Source organism: Ictalurus punctatus, chromosome 25, assembly GCF_001660625.3.
Source record: "Ictalurus punctatus breed USDA103 chromosome 25, Coco_2.0, whole genome shotgun sequence".
Taxonomy (NCBI): Eukaryota; Metazoa; Chordata; class Actinopteri; order Siluriformes; family Ictaluridae; genus Ictalurus; species Ictalurus punctatus.
The window spans coordinates 1,351,860-1,370,424 of NC_030440.2; the positions used below are offsets into that span (position 1 = coordinate 1,351,860).

At 42.1% G+C, this 18,565-nt stretch overlaps 1 protein-coding gene across 5 annotated transcripts in view; it reads right to left on the reverse strand.

The window, feature by feature from the left end:
* ryr3 (ryanodine receptor 3) overlaps positions 1-18,565 on the reverse strand; it is a 98,733-nt gene that overhangs the window by 56,295 nt on the left and 23,873 nt on the right. For all 5 annotated transcript variants that reach the window (XM_017456156.3, XM_017456154.3, XM_017456153.3 and 2 more), the window contains 13 exons: positions 15,738-15,894; positions 14,682-14,846; positions 13,620-13,741; positions 11,899-12,079; positions 10,945-11,080; positions 6,427-6,522; positions 6,028-6,146; positions 5,162-5,295; positions 4,684-4,925; positions 3,004-3,196; positions 2,236-2,452; positions 1,949-2,053; positions 952-1,055 (listed from right to left, as the gene is read on the reverse strand). In XM_017456156.3, the coding sequence (XP_017311645.1) occupies positions 952-1,055; positions 1,949-2,053; positions 2,236-2,452; positions 3,004-3,196; positions 4,684-4,925; positions 5,162-5,295; positions 6,028-6,146; positions 6,427-6,522; positions 10,945-11,080; positions 11,899-12,079; positions 13,620-13,741; positions 14,682-14,846; positions 15,738-15,894 (1,971 nt within the window). The remainder of the gene's footprint in view (positions 1-951; positions 1,056-1,948; positions 2,054-2,235; positions 2,453-3,003; positions 3,197-4,683; positions 4,926-5,161; positions 5,296-6,027; positions 6,147-6,426; positions 6,523-10,944; positions 11,081-11,898; positions 12,080-13,619; positions 13,742-14,681; positions 14,847-15,737; positions 15,895-18,565) is intronic.

Consider the following 18,565-nt stretch of genomic DNA (forward strand, 5'->3'; position numbering starts at 1 on the left):
TGACCTTAATCCGATTAAAGTCACACTCGGAGTAAACACGAACGGAATTAAGACGTGTGGAGTGTTCCTGTTTTAGTCGCGTTATCGACGTGCGTTACAGACGTGTACACGCTTTAATCACACTATTAACGTCGTGTGAGAGTTTTCACCGCATTGTGCGACAGGACACGATCGCACACACACACACACACACACACACACACACACACACACACACACGGCAGCGCTCGACCGTTTTACGGCAAACAAGAGAGCACGGCTGCGTCCCAAACCGCGTCCTTACCTGCTATACAGTAGACGAAATACATGTATCTCAGCTGTTGTATAGTAGGTATCTCACTTTGTGTACAAGTTTAACATTTCAGTACTGGTCAATTGTCTAAAGCAAACACAATGAGGACTACCACTGAGTGAAAAACGTGAATGAGATATAAGGAACAGAGGTCAGTAGCAGACATGGCTAGTAAAGTTTACAAGGTGTAAATTTAAGTGTTAAGAGACAACTGCTCCCAATACCACATTTTACTGAGGGTTAGAGACTGTCCGGTATAACATAGGTATATATACGGTAATGCTGACTCGTTAAAAGATTCAAATTAGTTCCTGGACTACACAACTGAAACTTTAAAAGTCGCTGTTTAACCATTTAACCCTAGATCCTTGTGTTAATATAACCTTAACCGTTAAATACATAAATGCTTCACCAATCACTATCACATACCTCGGGTCCCTAGCAACCCTACAGACTTTTTACAATCAATTCATTAGAAAAGAGATTTTTATTTTACTATACAATTTTGTATTTTTTTTTCTTGTTATATTGTTGATAATAAATAGATTGAGGAATACTAAGAAGGTGGAGGGAGTGAAGGAGGGGGAGTGTAGTGGATGATGTCCCGGGTCACTAACGACCCACGGTATGTGTTTAAGGGTTAATCCATATGCACTTACTTTAAGGTTTCTGTTGACATTTGCAGGTTATAATTTTTTTCAGTTTCAGGCAGCTTGGAGAAGTCAACCAGGCAAGGATGCTGCCTCTTGTTGTCATCACGTACCTTAAAAAAGAAAAGCAGGCATTTTAATACGCAGTGAGGAAATATGCTTGATAGACTTCCCGTACTCTCTGACTCCAAACAGTCTCGTTCTTCTAATTTGTATTTGTACTTTTGTGGAAGATATCTGAATGCTTTACGTGGGAAATTTAACTTCGTTCTGAACATTTGGAGAATGAAAAAATGAAGTCAAGTCAAGAAAGCCATTCCATGCCTAACTGTTTGTCACTTCTAGTGGTAAGTTTTTATCTCAAGTGCAGAACAATGTCACATCGAGCTAATGAGCTCTCATTACAGCAAGATTGATCTGTGAACATCTGGAACGTTGAAATCCCCCCCCCCCGGGTAAATGATTAGGTTGCACCTCTGGAGTAATGAAAGTCCTCACCCCTAATGAATTTCTCCTGCTGAGCACTTGGACATTGAGCTGCTCATTGTGCTTGCTTTAAGACCCACTGGGGTCTGAAGTTCAGCTGCAGTGTGCCCACTTATACGTGTGTGTGTGTGTGTGTGTGCGCACTCAGCATTTTTCAGAGCTGCTGCTGCACTTAGCAGTAGATGCACATTAACATCAGCGCACTCTCGCCTTTCTTGGACCCATTATCTGATAATGAGATCTACATGCCCATCTGCTGGGTAGCTATTTGGGATGCTTAACATTACTCAGGTACTCTAAATTCAGGGTGAATTTTTCAATTATACTCGCCTGGCTTTGTCTAGCAGGACAGCGCCTGAGGGAGAAGTGAAACGGTATAAAATGGAGATAAAAATCTCTGGTCAGAATGAGATGGTGTCACTACCTACACAGTATTTTGGTTTGAGATGTGAATGCTGCGATCAGTGATACTGGCGTGATATTCTGATATGTCCTTGGACTGTCATATAGGTTTTCTTACCTTGCCATAGGTCCAGCCAAGCTCGATTTTGTTCATCCCCCAGAGTTCATGGATGTTCTCGGCTAGCTTATCACGCACATTTTCAAGGTGTGGAGGCAGAACAATCTGACAAATGTAGAGATGATAATTCTAGACATTTCATGTGAGTTTCCAAAAAAAACCATATGAAAACTGGTGTGTTTCTAAAAGTTTCCAAGCTTACAGCGTGGAATAAAAGAAAAAGAAGAAAAAAAAAAATAGATGGTAATGAGACAGGGACTAAAAGAGATTTGTTTTTAAGGTCTCACCTGGCTGGTATTGACAGGGATGGGAATGAAGGATGCTTGAGACAGGAATTGGGTGGTTCCCAGCAAGTTCCTCACTCCCTCTACATCTCTCTTATACTCCTTCACAGGCTCCACCCGCATCTTTTCTTTGGGGAGAAGGGCTTCATAACAAGGTGCATAGCCAGCAGGGGGTAGGAACTTGAAGTCACCATGGCGACCGCCCAACAAGAAACGAACCCTAGTGAAAGACATGAAGTAGGCACGGATTGTTCATATTGTCTTGTATGCATTCCAGAGTTTGGAAATAGACATTTCTCAAAAATGCCTCAGTTGTGGAGAAAGTGTGTGAAATAAGCTGTGAGGCTCAGTGAGTAATAAATCACTAAAATCCCCTCTGCTGTCTCAAGGTGAAAGGTAATGGAAAGGAAAAAGGCCCAACGGAAAAATCTCCGCAGGTTCAATGTCAACCTCCAAGTTCAATGTTGACCGAAATATAACTGGAAATTTACCTCTGAGCATTTCTACAGGACCCTGTGTCCCCATCAATTATTATGACAGAGTACACTTGTCTGTTGTCCTACTTCAAACTCTTCAAAACAGACACAGGTTAGAGCGATGTCAAAAAAAAAATAAATAAATAAAAAATAAAAATCACCTTCACCTGTTAATTTCCATAATTTCACACGGTTGCATATAAATTGTCTCCATTTTCCCGGTGGTTATTTATGTACAAATATAATAATGCAGGACAGGTGAGCAGTCTGTGGTGATGCTGGCTGCATGACTCACTTGACCCCTGCTGAGAAGCTGACAACGGGGAAGAAGAACCCGTCCGTGTTGAAATCCTCGAACATTCCCTGCACGGGCTGGCCGTTAATGCGGAAGGACATGCTGGGGGCGCCGAGGTCCAGGCAGCAGCTCACCACATCATCGGAGGTCAGCAAGTGCTGGTTAATGGAGGCCACGGCCCGTGGGATTCTCCCTACAACACATTATCATGGTGTCATGCTGAGCTGCACTATTATCTGTGGGTAACTTTAGCCCATATCTTCTGTTCAAGGCAATTTTACTAAACGTGGAGCGATGCTGAAAATGAATTTTCCCACATTTTTCAAACTTTTCATGTTTGACCTACAGTTGCAATCAAAATGATTCGACCTCCAGTGCAAATCAGGTTTATTGTCAAAATTTACAGTCTTTCAGCTGTTTGCAATGAACATGAAATAGTTCGACACAACGAATGCTTCAAGTGGTTTCCCACAATTCAACTGAAAATGCAACTTATAATGATTTCAACCCCATCATGGCGAGCATCTTTAGTACTTTGTAGAGCACGCTTTTACTGTTATGACCTGCTGCAAACGAGGTACAGAGCTTCTGCAGCGTTCCTGAGGGATCTTAACCCGTTCCTCATGATCAATGAACTCCAGTTCAGTGATATTCTTGGGTTTGCGTGCTGCACCCGCCTTCTTCAAATCCCACCTGAGATCTTCTATGGGGTTCAAGTCAGGTGACTGTGAAGGCCCTGTAGAATCTTCCAGGACTTCTGCACCAAGCCTTGCTGGAATTTGAGGTACGCTTGGGATCGTCGTCCTGTCGGAAGGTCCGGTGACGCCCGAGCTTCAGCTTCCTCACAGACGGCATGAGGTTTTCTCCTAGGATTTCCTGATACTTCACTGAATCCATCTCGCCTTCCACACGCTGCAGCTTTCCAGTGCCAGAGGACGCAAAGCAGCCGCGGAGCATCACCGAGCCCCCACCATGCTCGACTGTAGACAGAGTGTTCTTTCTTCATTCTTCTTCCTCCAGACATACCGCTGATCCATCGTGCTGATAAGTTCCAGTTTTGTTTCATCGCTCCACAGAACAGAATCCCAAACCTTCTGTGGATTATTTATATCATTTTGAGCGACTTTTCTTGTGCTTTTGGGTCAGTAGTGGTGAACGTCTCGGAGTTCTGGCATGGAAACCTTCTGCGTTTAGTACGCGCCTTACTGTGCTCACTGAAACCTGAATATATGTATATGTTTATTTTGCTATAAAAGAAATGATGGGGCTAGGTACTGTACTGAACATGAGGAGTTAGCCTGAAATTACAGAGGACAATTATGGTATAGGCAGTATATTTTTGTAAATTATGCACAATCATAAGGATTTTATAGGTGAAATATCATTTACAGATACATATTCCCCAACTTTTTAACTACAGCATTAGTTTTGAAGCAGTGACAGAGATTCAGAATGGAGATTGGAGCATTATTGCAAATTGTTTATATGTTCCACTTACAATCATTCACGCTGTAATGTTTTGCACCTGTTGTCTTGTCCTGCACTTTATTGCTAATTTATTGTTCACTGTTAACTGTTGAGCTATTCTAGACCCAATAAGAACCGAGTTATTGTGTCGCAACAAAAGATTCTTGAAAATAAAAATAAGAAAATACGCGCTCATCAGAGTCGTGCAGGCACCTGACCACAGATGAAGCCCATCAAAGGCATAGGAGTAGAGATCATCACCAACACCGTTGCCCCCCCATCCCTCTCCACCCCCAGGGTAGGGGGCATAGCCTTTAGTGCTGGCCCAGCCTACACGGAGATGAGTGGCTTCACTTGTGACAAAATGGTCCACCTGATCAATCATCAGCTCAAAGTACCACTTCTTATACTGAGCTGATCCCTCACTTACGCCCAGGAAGATGTTGGGTCTCATGCTGTCAACAGAAGAAAAATGTATGAAACGTTTCATTAATAAAACTACGGTAGTAGGGAATGTATACATCATAAAGGCTAGATAAATGTTAAAGAGAATTTTAAGCAATATGTGTGAAAAGAGTCAAATAAATGCACTATATGGCCGAAAGTTTGTGGACACCTGATCATCACAGGCCCTACCATATATGTTGACCATATATTGCATGTACAGGACGCAGTAGTGCGCTGTTGTTACCTTTGCACATCATTGACCAATCGTGTTTGGAGCAGCAGATCCCTTCTGGGAAGCAGGTGGTCACAGATGATGTTCTGATTGGCTCGGACTGCCACTCCATTGCAGACACAAAGCGAGCAGAGAATATCCAGAATCTGCAGGGGAAGCAGGTGGGAAAAACCTTTTAATATTCAGGCATTAGACCTGCCATCAAAGCATCAGAATTATGACCAATTCAGAATGATAACCTTAAGGTTATACATTCCAACCGCGCCCGTGGAATGGACTGACGGCAGTATGATGGGAATAGAAATAACGAGGGTTTGTGTTATGTGTGTTTGTGTGGGTAAAAACGATTTGTTATTTAAAGTTGATAAACATTTACTTTTGTCATACTGAAGATCCGATTCATTTCTGTATATTACAACGTGTCATGCCTAGTTCATTTAAAACAGCTCCTTGCCACTGTGTCGTATAGCTGCACTGTATTGCGCAATCTTTAGTCCACAAAAAATGTGTTATTTAGTCCAATATTTCCTCATTAGTATGACACTGGTGGAAATGGTGAGAGAAGCAGCCTTTGTGTTTGTGTTGTTGGGGTCTAACAGTAAAACCTGAGCTTCGCATCTTATACTTGAGATTGTTGAACTTTTGTCCAATTATACGCCGTTGTAACTGTGCTAGCAATGTCCCTCTGTGATGTCATCATGGCACACAGCCACTATCATTCACGTGGCTTTATGGGGTTTTTTCCAGTGTTGCAGGAAACAAAAATTAAACCAATTTTGAAGCATTTTCACGTATTCATCATTTATCAGTGGCTCCTCGAGCACCAGCAGGTTCCGCTGTGTAGCTCTGTGTGTCGTGAAGCGAGACCAAATGCTGACCTTGTGGTTGCGTCCATGCTTATAGAGAAGGGAAATGATGGATCTAATGTGGTCTTTCTGGATGATGTTTAGCGCCTCTGGACTCTCTGTTAGGATGCAGTGCAGCGCCTCCAGAATGCCTACACAGACAATCATTTGTTTATAACACAGAATGTATTAGAAGTCTGTATGCACGCACTTTGGAATAAATAATGTAGAGGATGCCGAAGGCACAAACAAAAGAGCAGAGGGTTGGGTAAGCATACTGTTGCTTCCTATTAATGTGCCCTGGGACAGGAAGCAACAAAAACCAATTATGTGTGCAGCTGCAGCTAGTGGACTGCATGAGAAGGCACTAAACTAAGCTACTACATACAGAATGAGAATATTTATAAACACATAACTCTGCCTGCAAAGTACCTGAGGAGGACTCCAGCCGCTCCAGTTTGCTGACGAGCCAGTCCAGTTTCCGGGAGAACTGCGTACAGTTGGGTCGGTTTCCTCGGATCAGAGCAGCTGGAGGACACCAATGAAAGAAATTAAAAAGGTGTTGTATTTTCTCAAGTCATAGTAAGCATTCCTTTGTCACGTCCTTTACACCGAGGGTCTGTCATCTGCTTGAAAACCACTGTGCTAAATACAGAGTGTGTAGAAAACTGAGGTCTCAATTAAGTTGGGTCCTTCCACTAGGAGGACTTAATCAGCAACTAAAGGCAGGACACTCGAGGGACAATTGGAATAGGGTCCAAGGTCCTGGGGCCGAGTCGCAATAATTGTTGTTTAATCAAACTGTTATTTGAGCAGTTTTAATAAACACCAAATGATAAAATGCTGGCAAATTATATTGCTCAAACTCGATCCTATAATTTCCATTAATATAATTTAAAAAATTGGTTATTATTTACTGATAATACACGCACACTGGTGTTGGGTTATATTACCGTTGTGCCTCCGGTACATCCTGACTTTCCTCTGTTACTGCTTCTAGTTTCTTTGTTTCTCCGTTTCCCAGTTTCTAAAACAAGTCACATTTTACTGTCCTCTGTGTTGACCTTTGGCTGCTTTGTGAATACTGATTACCCATGATGACTGGCTGCTTTGTCAATACCGTGCTTACCCGGGACGCCTTTCTTTGCCTATGCTTTCGAACTGGCCATAAACTCTCACTCTCAAGTCTAAATAAATAGACCCTGCATGTACGTCATACCGCATCTGACGTTAGTCTGTTCCATCAGGACTGTATTATTTGAGTCGTTCTCAGAAGTTGACTGTTAGGTTACAAAAATAATTCGGCTCTATTAGGTGCCCGAAATTTTTGAAAAAAGGTACAGTGCTGTGATTGGTTTTGTTTTTGTGTATATCTCGTACTAAACTGCTTCAGAAATCAAAACAAAATCTAAGATAAAACAAAGGCAACCTGAGTAAACACAAAATATAGTTTTTAATTGATAATGCTATTTATTGAAGCAAAAAAAAAAAAAAAGTTATCCAATACCAACTGGGCCTGTGGAAAATTTGGAAAACTCGGCACAGTAGTAAACTTTCCCAGAAGTGTCCGACCTTCCAAAATTCCTCCAAGAGCACAGCGATGACTCATCCAGGAAGTCACAACAGAGCCGAGGACAACATCAAAGGACCTACAGGTCACTCTTGCATCAATAAAGGTCAGTGTTCATGACTCCAGTATCAGAAAGACACTGGGGGGAAAACGGCTCCATGGAAGAGTGGCGAGGTGAAAACCACTGCTGACCCAGAAGAACATTAAGACTCGACTGAATTTCACCAAAACACACCTTGATGATCCTCAAACCTTTTGGGAGAATGTTCTGTGGACTGATGAGTCGAAAGTGGAACTGTTTGAAAACAGGAGTCCCGTTACATCTGGCGTAAACCAAACACAGAATTCCACAAAAAGAACATCATACCTGCGATCAAGCATGGTGGAGGCAGTGTGATGGTGTGGGGATGCTTTGCTGCTTCAGGTTCTGGGCAACTTGCAGTAATTGAGGCGAAACGTGAATTCTGCTCTCTACCAGAAAATCCTACAGGAGAATGTCCGGTCTTCAGTCCGTAAGTTGAAACTCGAGCGCAGCTGGATTACGCAGCGAGACGACGATCCAAAGCGTAGGAGTAAATCCTAGTCCTAGAAGAACGTGAAAGACTGATCTCCAGTTATCGGAAGCGTTTGATTGCAGTCATTGCTGCTAAAGGTGGCACAACCCGATTTTAAGTTTAAGGGGGCAATTAGTTTTTCACATGGGTGATGGAGAACTTTTTTTGCTTCAATAAAAAATAATAAATAAACACTGTATTGTGTGTTCACTCAGGCTGTCTTTGTTTTATGTCGTATTTCATTTGAAGATCTAAAACTATTTAGTATGAGAGATGCACAAAAACAGAAGAAATCATACTTTTTCACAGCGCTGTATTTAAAAAAAATGTTTATATTGACTGTATTTCAAATGAATACAAACAGAAAGAATACAGAAATGATTATTTGTCCCCAGATTTATGGAGGAATAATAAGTATCAGCTATGTAACGGTTTCTTGTTTCATTACTGCTCAAATAAAGACAGTTAGCAGTAGTGGATCCAAACTTATATGTCTTGCGTCACTCTAAAATGTATACCACCAGGCAGCGAGGCAGTAAATGAACATGTCAGAGACACTTAAATGGGCTGATGTCAGCAGATTGATGCCTCATGCCCACAGTCCTGCCCTCCATCCTCTCCCGAGGGTGACCTCCACATTTTACCGAGAGAGATCCTAAGGCTTGTTTAGAGTTGCCATGGGGGCCTGATGAATGTGTCAGGCAATTAAAGTGAACAGTGGCAGGTTTTCGCAATAACGATCTCACAGCAAAACCACAAAATGTCACACAAGGCCACAGAGATTTATTACAAGCAAGCTGATAGAGAATTAAAACTGCAGCTTGGGGTATAATAAGGAGCGGATAATATGGGTAAAGACGCTCAGATAAAAGCTTATCTACTTTTATATGTGCAACAAGATGACACAAATGTAAAAAAAAAAAATCTTACAAATGAAATTTAAGCGTTCAGAGGACATTCAGAAGGGCGTTATCTTGCATACTAGACAAAGTCAACTCTAATGCGACCAATGCACTTACTTCTGTTTATTCAAAACATTGCACATTAGGAGCTTTAAGCACATGCACAAATGTTTGGCTTTTTTATGTAAAAAAAAAACAAAAACAAACGGATAAACTGATGTTCCATTGATTTGCGCAAACACAGAGCAGAGCACACTCCCTGCACCTCTCAGCTTCCACAGTTCTGATCAAAAATGAGAACTGCAACAAGCACTAATATAAACCCATGGAATATCCGTTGAGTGGATAATGTCCTTATATCAGAAATGATAGTACACCATGCCACGGCTGGGGAAAAAGAAGAAAAATGTCTTCCTGTTCCAATGCCAGAATTTTTGGAGCTAGATTCAGGCGAATCTGAGTGGTTTCTAAGATGTACAATAGCTGGGATGGAAATGTTGCTGAAACCTGGCAACCCTGGTTAATGATATTACCTCAAACAAAGTTGAACAAGAGGTACATATACTGTATGCTGCATAAATGTATGTTGTTTACTCTCATCTGCCTATTGCGGGTTTATGGGTTTACAGTAGATAGTAGCCTACAGCATAAGTCAAGTGTGATAGCTTCATTGTTAATGTAATCCTGCTTCACTAAAAGCTATGGTCATGAGCTGCTGCTATAACCAATATAAATGTAAATACAATGATGCACAGAAAGTAATATTCCCGGCCGAAACCGAAAGGCATTTCCACATTAATGAAAGACTGTTGTGCAAAACAGCAGCAACAGAACTAACGCTAACCTCAAACTGTAAACCACAGACGTAGCCTCAAGTCAAGAACAAAGTTTTGCAGGGCTACACGAATCTTAATGTCATCGCTATACACGGTAGCAAACTGGACTACTGAAGCAAAAGTGGCAGGTTTGTCTTCAAGAACAAAAGTTGTTCAGCTTTCTGGAGAGTTGGCGCTTGGGGCAGATAAATACCTTAGTCCAGGGGTTCCCAAACTTTTCCAGGACAAGGCCCCTCGAATGGCATTAACATTTGACCGAGGCCGCCCTTTTGCAAGATGTCTTTAAAACCCATTAAAAATACAGACTTCTGAATATATCCCCCTTTTTTTTCATCTTATATATTTACTTTACATTAGGAATTGATTGTGTGTGTGTGTGTGTGTGTGTGTGTGTGGTTGTCTGAGAGTGAGAAAGAGAAAACATACTAGTGGGAGGGATGGGCTTGGTGGCTCTGACCAAATTGTTGAGGCCCCCTGGGCGCCCCCTGGAGGCCATCACTTTGAAAACCACTGCCTTAGTGCAATCTGTGCAAGCATTGGAAAGTGTAGCTGCGCTTGTTGTGGCACTGCTGTGGATCGCGGCGCTTTCCTGAAGAATCTTGTCAAACATGTCAGAAAGTCAGGGAGCTTACGCCTCATCATTTGTACGCACCCGTTTCTCTGGCACACTTTGTTCTGTGCTGCGTGTCAATCCTTCAGCAGATGCATTCATCAACTCCAGCTCTGCCGGTATCTTTTCCCATGCACGCTGCCGTATATGAGCTTTCGGCTCATATTTTCTGCCTTTCTTGTCTTTCGGCCAAAAACCGAAAATGCACTTACGGCCAAAAATTTCCAGGGGCCGGAATTTCGGTGCATCCCTGGTATATACCTTTATATTAAACCTGATATCCTTCACATTAACAAGAAATGTCACTGTTTCCTTTCATACATATGTAATCTCATCAGCTTCCTGTCATCAGTCATTACCACTGAAGAGAGAGACACAGAGAGAGAGAGAGGGAGAGAGAGAGAGAGAGAGAGAGAGAGAGAGAGAGAGAGAGAGAGAGAGAGAGAGAGAGAGAGAGTGTGTGTGATTGCATGATTACCAAGCAGCTCATAGAAGAGGTTGAGGATGTCCTTCCAGGCCTCTCCTGCCTCCTCGCCTGCAAACTCCTCAAACTCAGCAGCACTGTTGTACATGTTGAGCCGGTCGATGCAGATAGACACCAGTGTAAGCATTCCCTAAAATGAGCAGGAACATAAGGAAACATCATCCATCACTACATTCCCAATCTTAGGGAGCTATCATTTTTCCCCCCTCAACTAAGTTTTATAGAAGAATTGCACAATCCCAGTTTAAGGTTTAAGGCAACCCTGACCAGGATAGAGCAGTTACTGAAGGTGATTAAATGAATGAATGAGGAGCCACGCATGTCTTTTATGCTGATATTTAACGGAATACTCTAGCATTTGTCAACTTGTAAATGGTTTTCCTGCTCTCTTCTCAATATAGCACGGACGTAAAAGAATACGCATTCACTATCCGGATTGAACAGATAATCTGCTCTAAACAGATACAAATATAGCTATTAATAGAAGACAAGGATCCGACAGGACACCAAAAAAAAAAAAAAGCAGGAGGGTTTTACTTTCATGCTGACACAAGCAAGTTCCGAAACTCAAATAAAGACCAGCAGCTGTCACGGTGGATCAGACTAGTATGCTAGTATAAAGGTAGTAAATGAGTAAAACTGTCCTGTGTGATATGAGGTGGAGGAACCCGGTTTTTTCAGTGCTTCCAGGGGCATGGTAGTAGTTCATACTGAATTTTTTTAAAAACTTCCAGTTTAGGCCACACCCAATTATGAATACAGATACGGACAGATGTAGCTCTAAACAGATGCAGATGTTATACAGGTTACATTGCACCGCTACAGTACAGAGAAAGATGTTACAATTCTTGTCTATAGGGAATGCATATAATCTACTGATGTGGCGTATAGAGACCAGGTTGAAGAACACCGACACGCACACACAGTGACGGTGTGCGCTGAACCTACCTCCTCTTTGAAAAGGTCCTGGCGTTTGATGAGCGAGCGGAGCTGCCTCTGCTTCTCCTCGTGCTCCAGCTCCGAGTCAGGCTGTTGGAAGTAGGTGATGAGGTCGTTCAGGGTCTGTAGTAGCTCTCCCACTGGCAGACTCACTCCCGGTGCTTTCTCCCCCTTCAGTTCATCCAGCCCTCTGACACCAAACAACAAGAGAGCCAACGTTCATTTTCCCACCTCTTTTGGTTTTACATCAATATATCTGTAACCAGTTATAATATACATCCACTGAGTTCAACTGCATCATAAACAAAGCAATATAAAGAGCATTTATTAAAGTAGAAAATTCGTCACACGCTTCAGGATTTTCCTGATGGCAAGCATATGCACATATGTGAGATTGTATGATATGACCAGCTGTATCAATCATTTTATCACCTTGTTACTGACAAGTCAACGTGACCTCGCCATACCTACGATAATATACTGTACACTATATGGCCAAAAATGTGGACGCCTGACAGTCACACCTATATGACCATGTTGGACATCCTATTCATAAGCATGGGCATTATCATGGAGCTGGTCCACCTTTGCAGGTATAACAGCCTCCTCTGTTCCGGGAAGGCTTTCCACTAGATTTTTGCAGTGTGTCTGGGGTAATTTGTTCCCATTCAGTTGGAAGAACATTTCTTGGCACTGATGTCGGGGGAGAAAGCCTGGCTCACAATTGCTGTGCAATGTGCTTTGTACACAGGGGTACAGTCATGCCGGAACAGGAAAGGGCCTTCCCCAAAATTGTCACAAAGTTGGAAGCATACAATTGTCTAAAATGTATTTGTATGCTGTAGCATTAACATTACTCTTCACTGAAACTAAGGAGCCCAAACCCTGAAACCCAGACCTTTATCCCTCCTCCACCAAACTTTACTCTTGGCACTATGCATTCCAGCAGGTAGCGTTCTCCTGGCATCTGCCAAACCCTGATTTGTCCATCGGACTTCCAGGTAGTGAAGGATGATTCATCACACCGGAGAACACATTTCCAATGCTCCAGAGTCCAGTGGCAGCATGCTTTACACCAATCCAGCCAACCCTTGGCATTGTATTGTGCATCATGAGCTTAGGCTTATGTGCAGCTTTTCACCATGGAAACTCATTTCATTAAGCTCCTGACACACTGATGATGTTCTAGGAGCTGATATTGCTCCTAGATGCTTCCATTTCATAATAACACCTCATGCAGTCGACCAGGGTAGATCTACCAGGGCAGAAATTTCACGAACTGACGTGTGGTAAAGGTCGCATAGTATAGGCAGTGCCACAGTTAAAGTCACCGAGCTCTTCTGTATGACCCATTCCACAGCCAATGCTTGTCTATGGACATTACATGGCAATGTGCACCTGTAAGTAACGGGTGTGTATCGAAATGCCATGACTCAATACATACACCGAAGTGTCCACATACTTTTGACCATATAGTGTAGAGGATTTTTTTTATTTTTATTTTTTTTTTATTGTTGAAATGAACCCAAGCATATAAAAGACAAATACTATTGGAGCACTTTCTCTAAACATTTCCAATAGGACATTACAGCCAAAACAAAAAGAGAAGATTTGAATACCAATCTTCTTACTTTGTAACTAATAGATTCTGGCTCCAAATAGCACTCCCGAACCCTGCGTGCGGAATGCTTCTATACTCCATCGGCTACAGCAAGGTAACGAAGACGTACCTGATGAACTGGGTGAAGAGCTGTGTGGTGTTGCGGATGATGCGAGCCGCCCTGGACTCCTCATGCTGGCAGAGCTGCAGAATCAGCCCATCATCCATATGGCCCTCTGGATACAGGAAGGCCTGCATACATCACACCCTTGCTCACAAATCTATTTACAGACGAATTTATACAAATACCTTTTCAAGTAGAGTCCTACGTTATACGATCACTACAAAGTCATAAAAAGTACACTTATGGTGTAAAGTAAAGAAAAAAGCTCAGCATCTTCTCTAGCCCTACAGCAGCACGACATCTTGCTGGGATCGGCATCGTAACAGGTGTTTAAAATAATCCGACAGTCATATTTTTACACCACAGCACTGGTAAATTCTTGAATTTGATGGGTCTTCTGTAAGTCGTAATTACATCACACCACACCATCGTTGATTATTTTATTCCCCGATCGCGTTTAATTAATTATTTAATAACTCGTGGCGAGGAAACACTGAAACGAAGACTACGTGTCAGTTGTACCCAGTGTGAAGGAGTGAGTGGTTTTTGGACGAGCATTTGCTAAAGATTTCTCTAGTACAGGGGTTAAAGCAGGGAAATCGTCAGTCTATGCCAGACTCTGGCCCTCCAGAACGGAAGCTCAGCACCCCTGCTCGAAGAGGTTTTGATGTCTATTAGATAGGTCATTGTTCGATATGTTCTCTGAGGCGGTGGTGTTGTTTCTGGACTTTGTCCCAGAATCAAGCTGCATGCCACAGCGCTGAGGAAGCAAACTCTGAGTCAGAATGCCTAATCCCGACCACTCTGACAAAACACAGTCTCACTATGCCCTCCTCATTATCACATTTGGTGTGGAACCAGAGTCTACTGCAGTTACGCATGCACATGCTGATGTGGGCCTGTCTCACAAGCCCTCTAATTTGAGCTCAGGTCATGGCTTGGGCAGTCATTCAAACCCACGTGATGTAAGAGCGTTACTGTAGGATCGAATTACGTTTCTGACTTCATGAACTTATAGGGTGAGGTGCATGGTGTCTTCATTTTCACTACATGTAAAAAGTTCCTTACCCTTCTCTTGAGTGGCCCGAGGCGGGAGGATTTTGCATCCGGTGCCTGATAGGACAGCCACAGACCTGACGCCACATGCATGATGAAGCAGACCGAATCACCGTACTTGATCTCCGCCACCCCCATGCCATCGATGTCCCGCTTTGGGCCGGAGTCCACTTTCTCCTGCAAAGGATGGACACAAGAAATAAACCAATTAGAGAGTCAGTTGATTGTTATTGCTCTCCATCTTGAGCACTTGGCATGATTTACTTCAAAAAAAAAAAAAAAATTAATAAATAAAATTATTCGAGGCCTTAAATTAAATGGACAGCAATTTGTGCATAAGTGCAAAAAGCAAATGTTGTTGAGACTGGATAAATCAAAAGCAGAGAAAGGCAGGCCAGTGACCTTCCTGCCGAACAGCTTTTTACAGCAAAAGCATGACTAATTGATGTCTATAATAATGATGAATTCACTATTTATGATTAAATAACTGAGAAGACTGTAGAAATTACATCCCTGGAACAGATACAGGCAGGTGTTCTCTCTCTCTCTCTCTCTCTCTCTCTCTCTCTCTGTGTGTGTCTCACAAAAGTAATATATTCATGGAATATTGCTAGTATGCTTGGAAGACTTTGTATTTATAACACACTTAAGGTACACGTTAATTAGTATTATTTAAGTATGCTTGGAGGTGTTCCACTTTAGCACACAAAAGTACACTAAAGACACTTCGAACTGTGCTTTACTGCGATTAGATCACAACTAAAATATACAACATTAGCCGTTCCAACATAGAAAACTTCAAATGAACTAATCGTTAACACACTTGAAGTACACTGATCACTAGTCTGTCTGCAAGTACGGTGAAGTATGCCAAAATGTATTTCTCACCAGGGTGTGTGTGTGTGTGTGTGTGTGAGAGAGAGAGATTAGTGCAGTAAACCACTGACACACTGCACCATGTAAGTTACTGATATCACCCATTTTGAAAATGATTTATCACAGTAGGTGACACGAGTTTTAAAACCCACCGTGAACTCGTATGCAGATTTTATAGCAAGCGTGTCAAACCTTGCTTGGTCTGAAGCAGAATGCCGTGGAAGCAGTGTCGGATATCTCTCTGTCCACGAGCTCCAGGCCACGGTCCTCTGTCTGACCCAGGTAGTGGCCAGTGGAGAGATGGCGTAGGCGGAAGGGCTGACCCCAACGAATATGGCTCCCACTCCAGCTGTGTAACATAAAAGAGCCCACAAACCAAAAGAAAAAAAAATGTGTAAGTCTCCCTGTAGTGAACATACTGTATATCCCATACACTCGCCGGCCACTTTATTAGGAACACCCTCCGAATACTGGCTTGCTCTCAGAACAGCTTCAATTCATTCTGCATCGCATGGATTCCACAAGCCGTTGGAAACGTTCCTTTAAGGTTCTGGTCCATTTTTGGCATGTTTGCGTCACATAAACACTGCTGATTTCTCAGCTGTACATCCATACTGCAAATCTCGCACTCCAATCTCACATCCCAGAGGTGCCCGATCGGATTCCGACTTTCCGATGTAGAAGTCACAGATTAAAAAATCTATAACAAAGTACTAAAGAAAATAGGGTGCCGAAAAGTCTTGCACAGTATTGTATATCGCATTAATCTCCAATATCCCCCGTATGTGAGTACAGTTTCAGTTCATCAAAATTTTTTACTTCCAAAAATCTAAAAAAAAAAAGCGTCATTTGGGCTGAGTGTCTGACCGTTGGAGATAAAAGTGAAATATTAAAAAGGCACGATTTTATATTTGAAACATTTACATTCATAAAATGTTGCGAAACAGGACTGCTTTAAAGTGATTTAACTCTTTGAACTCAGAATTATTCCGTTCTGATTATTTTGTCGTGCTTTTAAAGCTGCAGTACGAAACTTTTTTTTTTTTGGTTAAAAATGAAGAAAAAAAATCAAGTACATAGAAAAGTTTGGTAGCTTGTTCTTACAACAGTTGCGTAGAATTTAAAACTCGATGGCTGCTTTTAATCTGGATAATTCTAAACGCAATCAATCATCGCTGACATCTGGGGAATCAGCTGTTGTCAAAAACCGAGTAACTTCGGACCGTCGAGAGCCTGCAGTCAGAAAGGGAAAGCGACAGACCCCGTGCTATCCATCCATCTTCAACCGCTTACTCCTTTTCAGGGTCGCGGGGGAGCCTGGAGCCTATCCCAGCGAGCATCGGGCACAAGGCGGAGACCCCGTGCTAAAACGAGAATAATTATCGGCATGGGGTTTGAGAGGTGGCGAAAACCCCGAGATCTGAAGGGACTGAAGACTGACACAGAGATGGATTTTTTTCTGCTGAACATGTAAGACATGTCAGTGGCTCCATAGGTAGCTAACTAACATTAGCACACTTGTTCGCTTTTTTCAGCTAGGTATCGTGTTTCCTATGGTTTGTTTTTGTTGTTGTTTTGCTATGGCCAGTGTGGTAAACTGCACTTATTTTCAGATCTCTATGTGAGAGAGAACGCAATTCAAATCTACGCCAAGAAAACCCTATCAGTCGCCACCTCTGTTGTCAAGTATTGGAGCTGAATTAGAGATTAGATTTCACGTTCTATGCAGTCTAAAGATAACGTTAAACACACGTAAATTACGGCTAGTTACACAATGTTGATGCTGGAAACATTAACAATTTGTGAATCAAAGTTTAATAATAATAATAATAATAATTTGCAATGTGTGCAATGATCTGATCGGAATGAACGATGAAAACGTTTACTTTTTCATTTGGTCAGAACAAAAGCGGCAGAGGTGTAACTTGTTCAGACGACATTTTTTCAGATATATGCCTTGTAGCACGTACTTCTTACGGTCGTGTCAATGTACAATGACAGATTCACTCTGATGTGATCGCAGACAACCCATACGTATACCTCAAACCATCAGATTCTTCCACCCAGGAGCAGTGTAGAAGCACAACCCACGTAACTAACTAACTAACTAACTAACTAACTAAATAAATAAATAACTCCGCAAGTAACTTGCAATTTTATGTTTCAAACAGAGATGGCGATAGAGAGGCAAAAGTTCAGTAGTGCAGCTTTAAGAAAGCCTGGGCCAGGTATTGCATCATAAAGACGGTGACATCATGTGATATTAATGATGCAATGACAAGGTCAGTAGGCGTCTCGCTGAACCAGGCTATCTCCTGAAGTAATCGTGCTGTAGGGATGATGTACTTTTGTAGGCCGATTTGGAAGTTAGCATCACCCTGGTTCACGCAACAAAAATCCAATAGGATTTTTCCATTGGCTTTTTGATTATTGCAGAAAATGAGTTGAATTGTCAGAAGTAAAACACTAAAGTTAAGCTATAAACGGACTACACCGCGGTCGCATGACTTCAACGTCACCACCACTAATCTACCGACTACTCTTTCGATCTTTTTTTTTTTTTTTAAAAAAACACTACAATTGGAAAATATTATCAATTGATAAATGTACAAGTTGGAAAATAATGCGAGTATAAACACAACAAGACTGTTACAGATTTCCTGTTCGGTGTGATGGCGTCCAACGTCCCCGACAACCTCTGCGGTCCCATTTAGCCACATGTTAGCAACCGTTTTTTTCAAGATGCATAAAAGATCAAAGAAAAAAAAAAATCACAAGTGCGGTGCATTGATGCACTGATGCAGTTTATGTCATAGAATAAAACATGAAAACCTTATTTCAGGCATTTAAAAAAGCCCAGTGACTTGGGGATGCTGGAACCGGAAGTGCTCAAATGCTAACTCTTTTCTGGGTTTTAGGACTCCTTTCTGCACCGCTCTATAGCCATGCAATTATGTTAAAATACCCATTAAAACTTCATCTGAATTGTAAATGTGAAGAGACGCCATTCACCTGGCAGA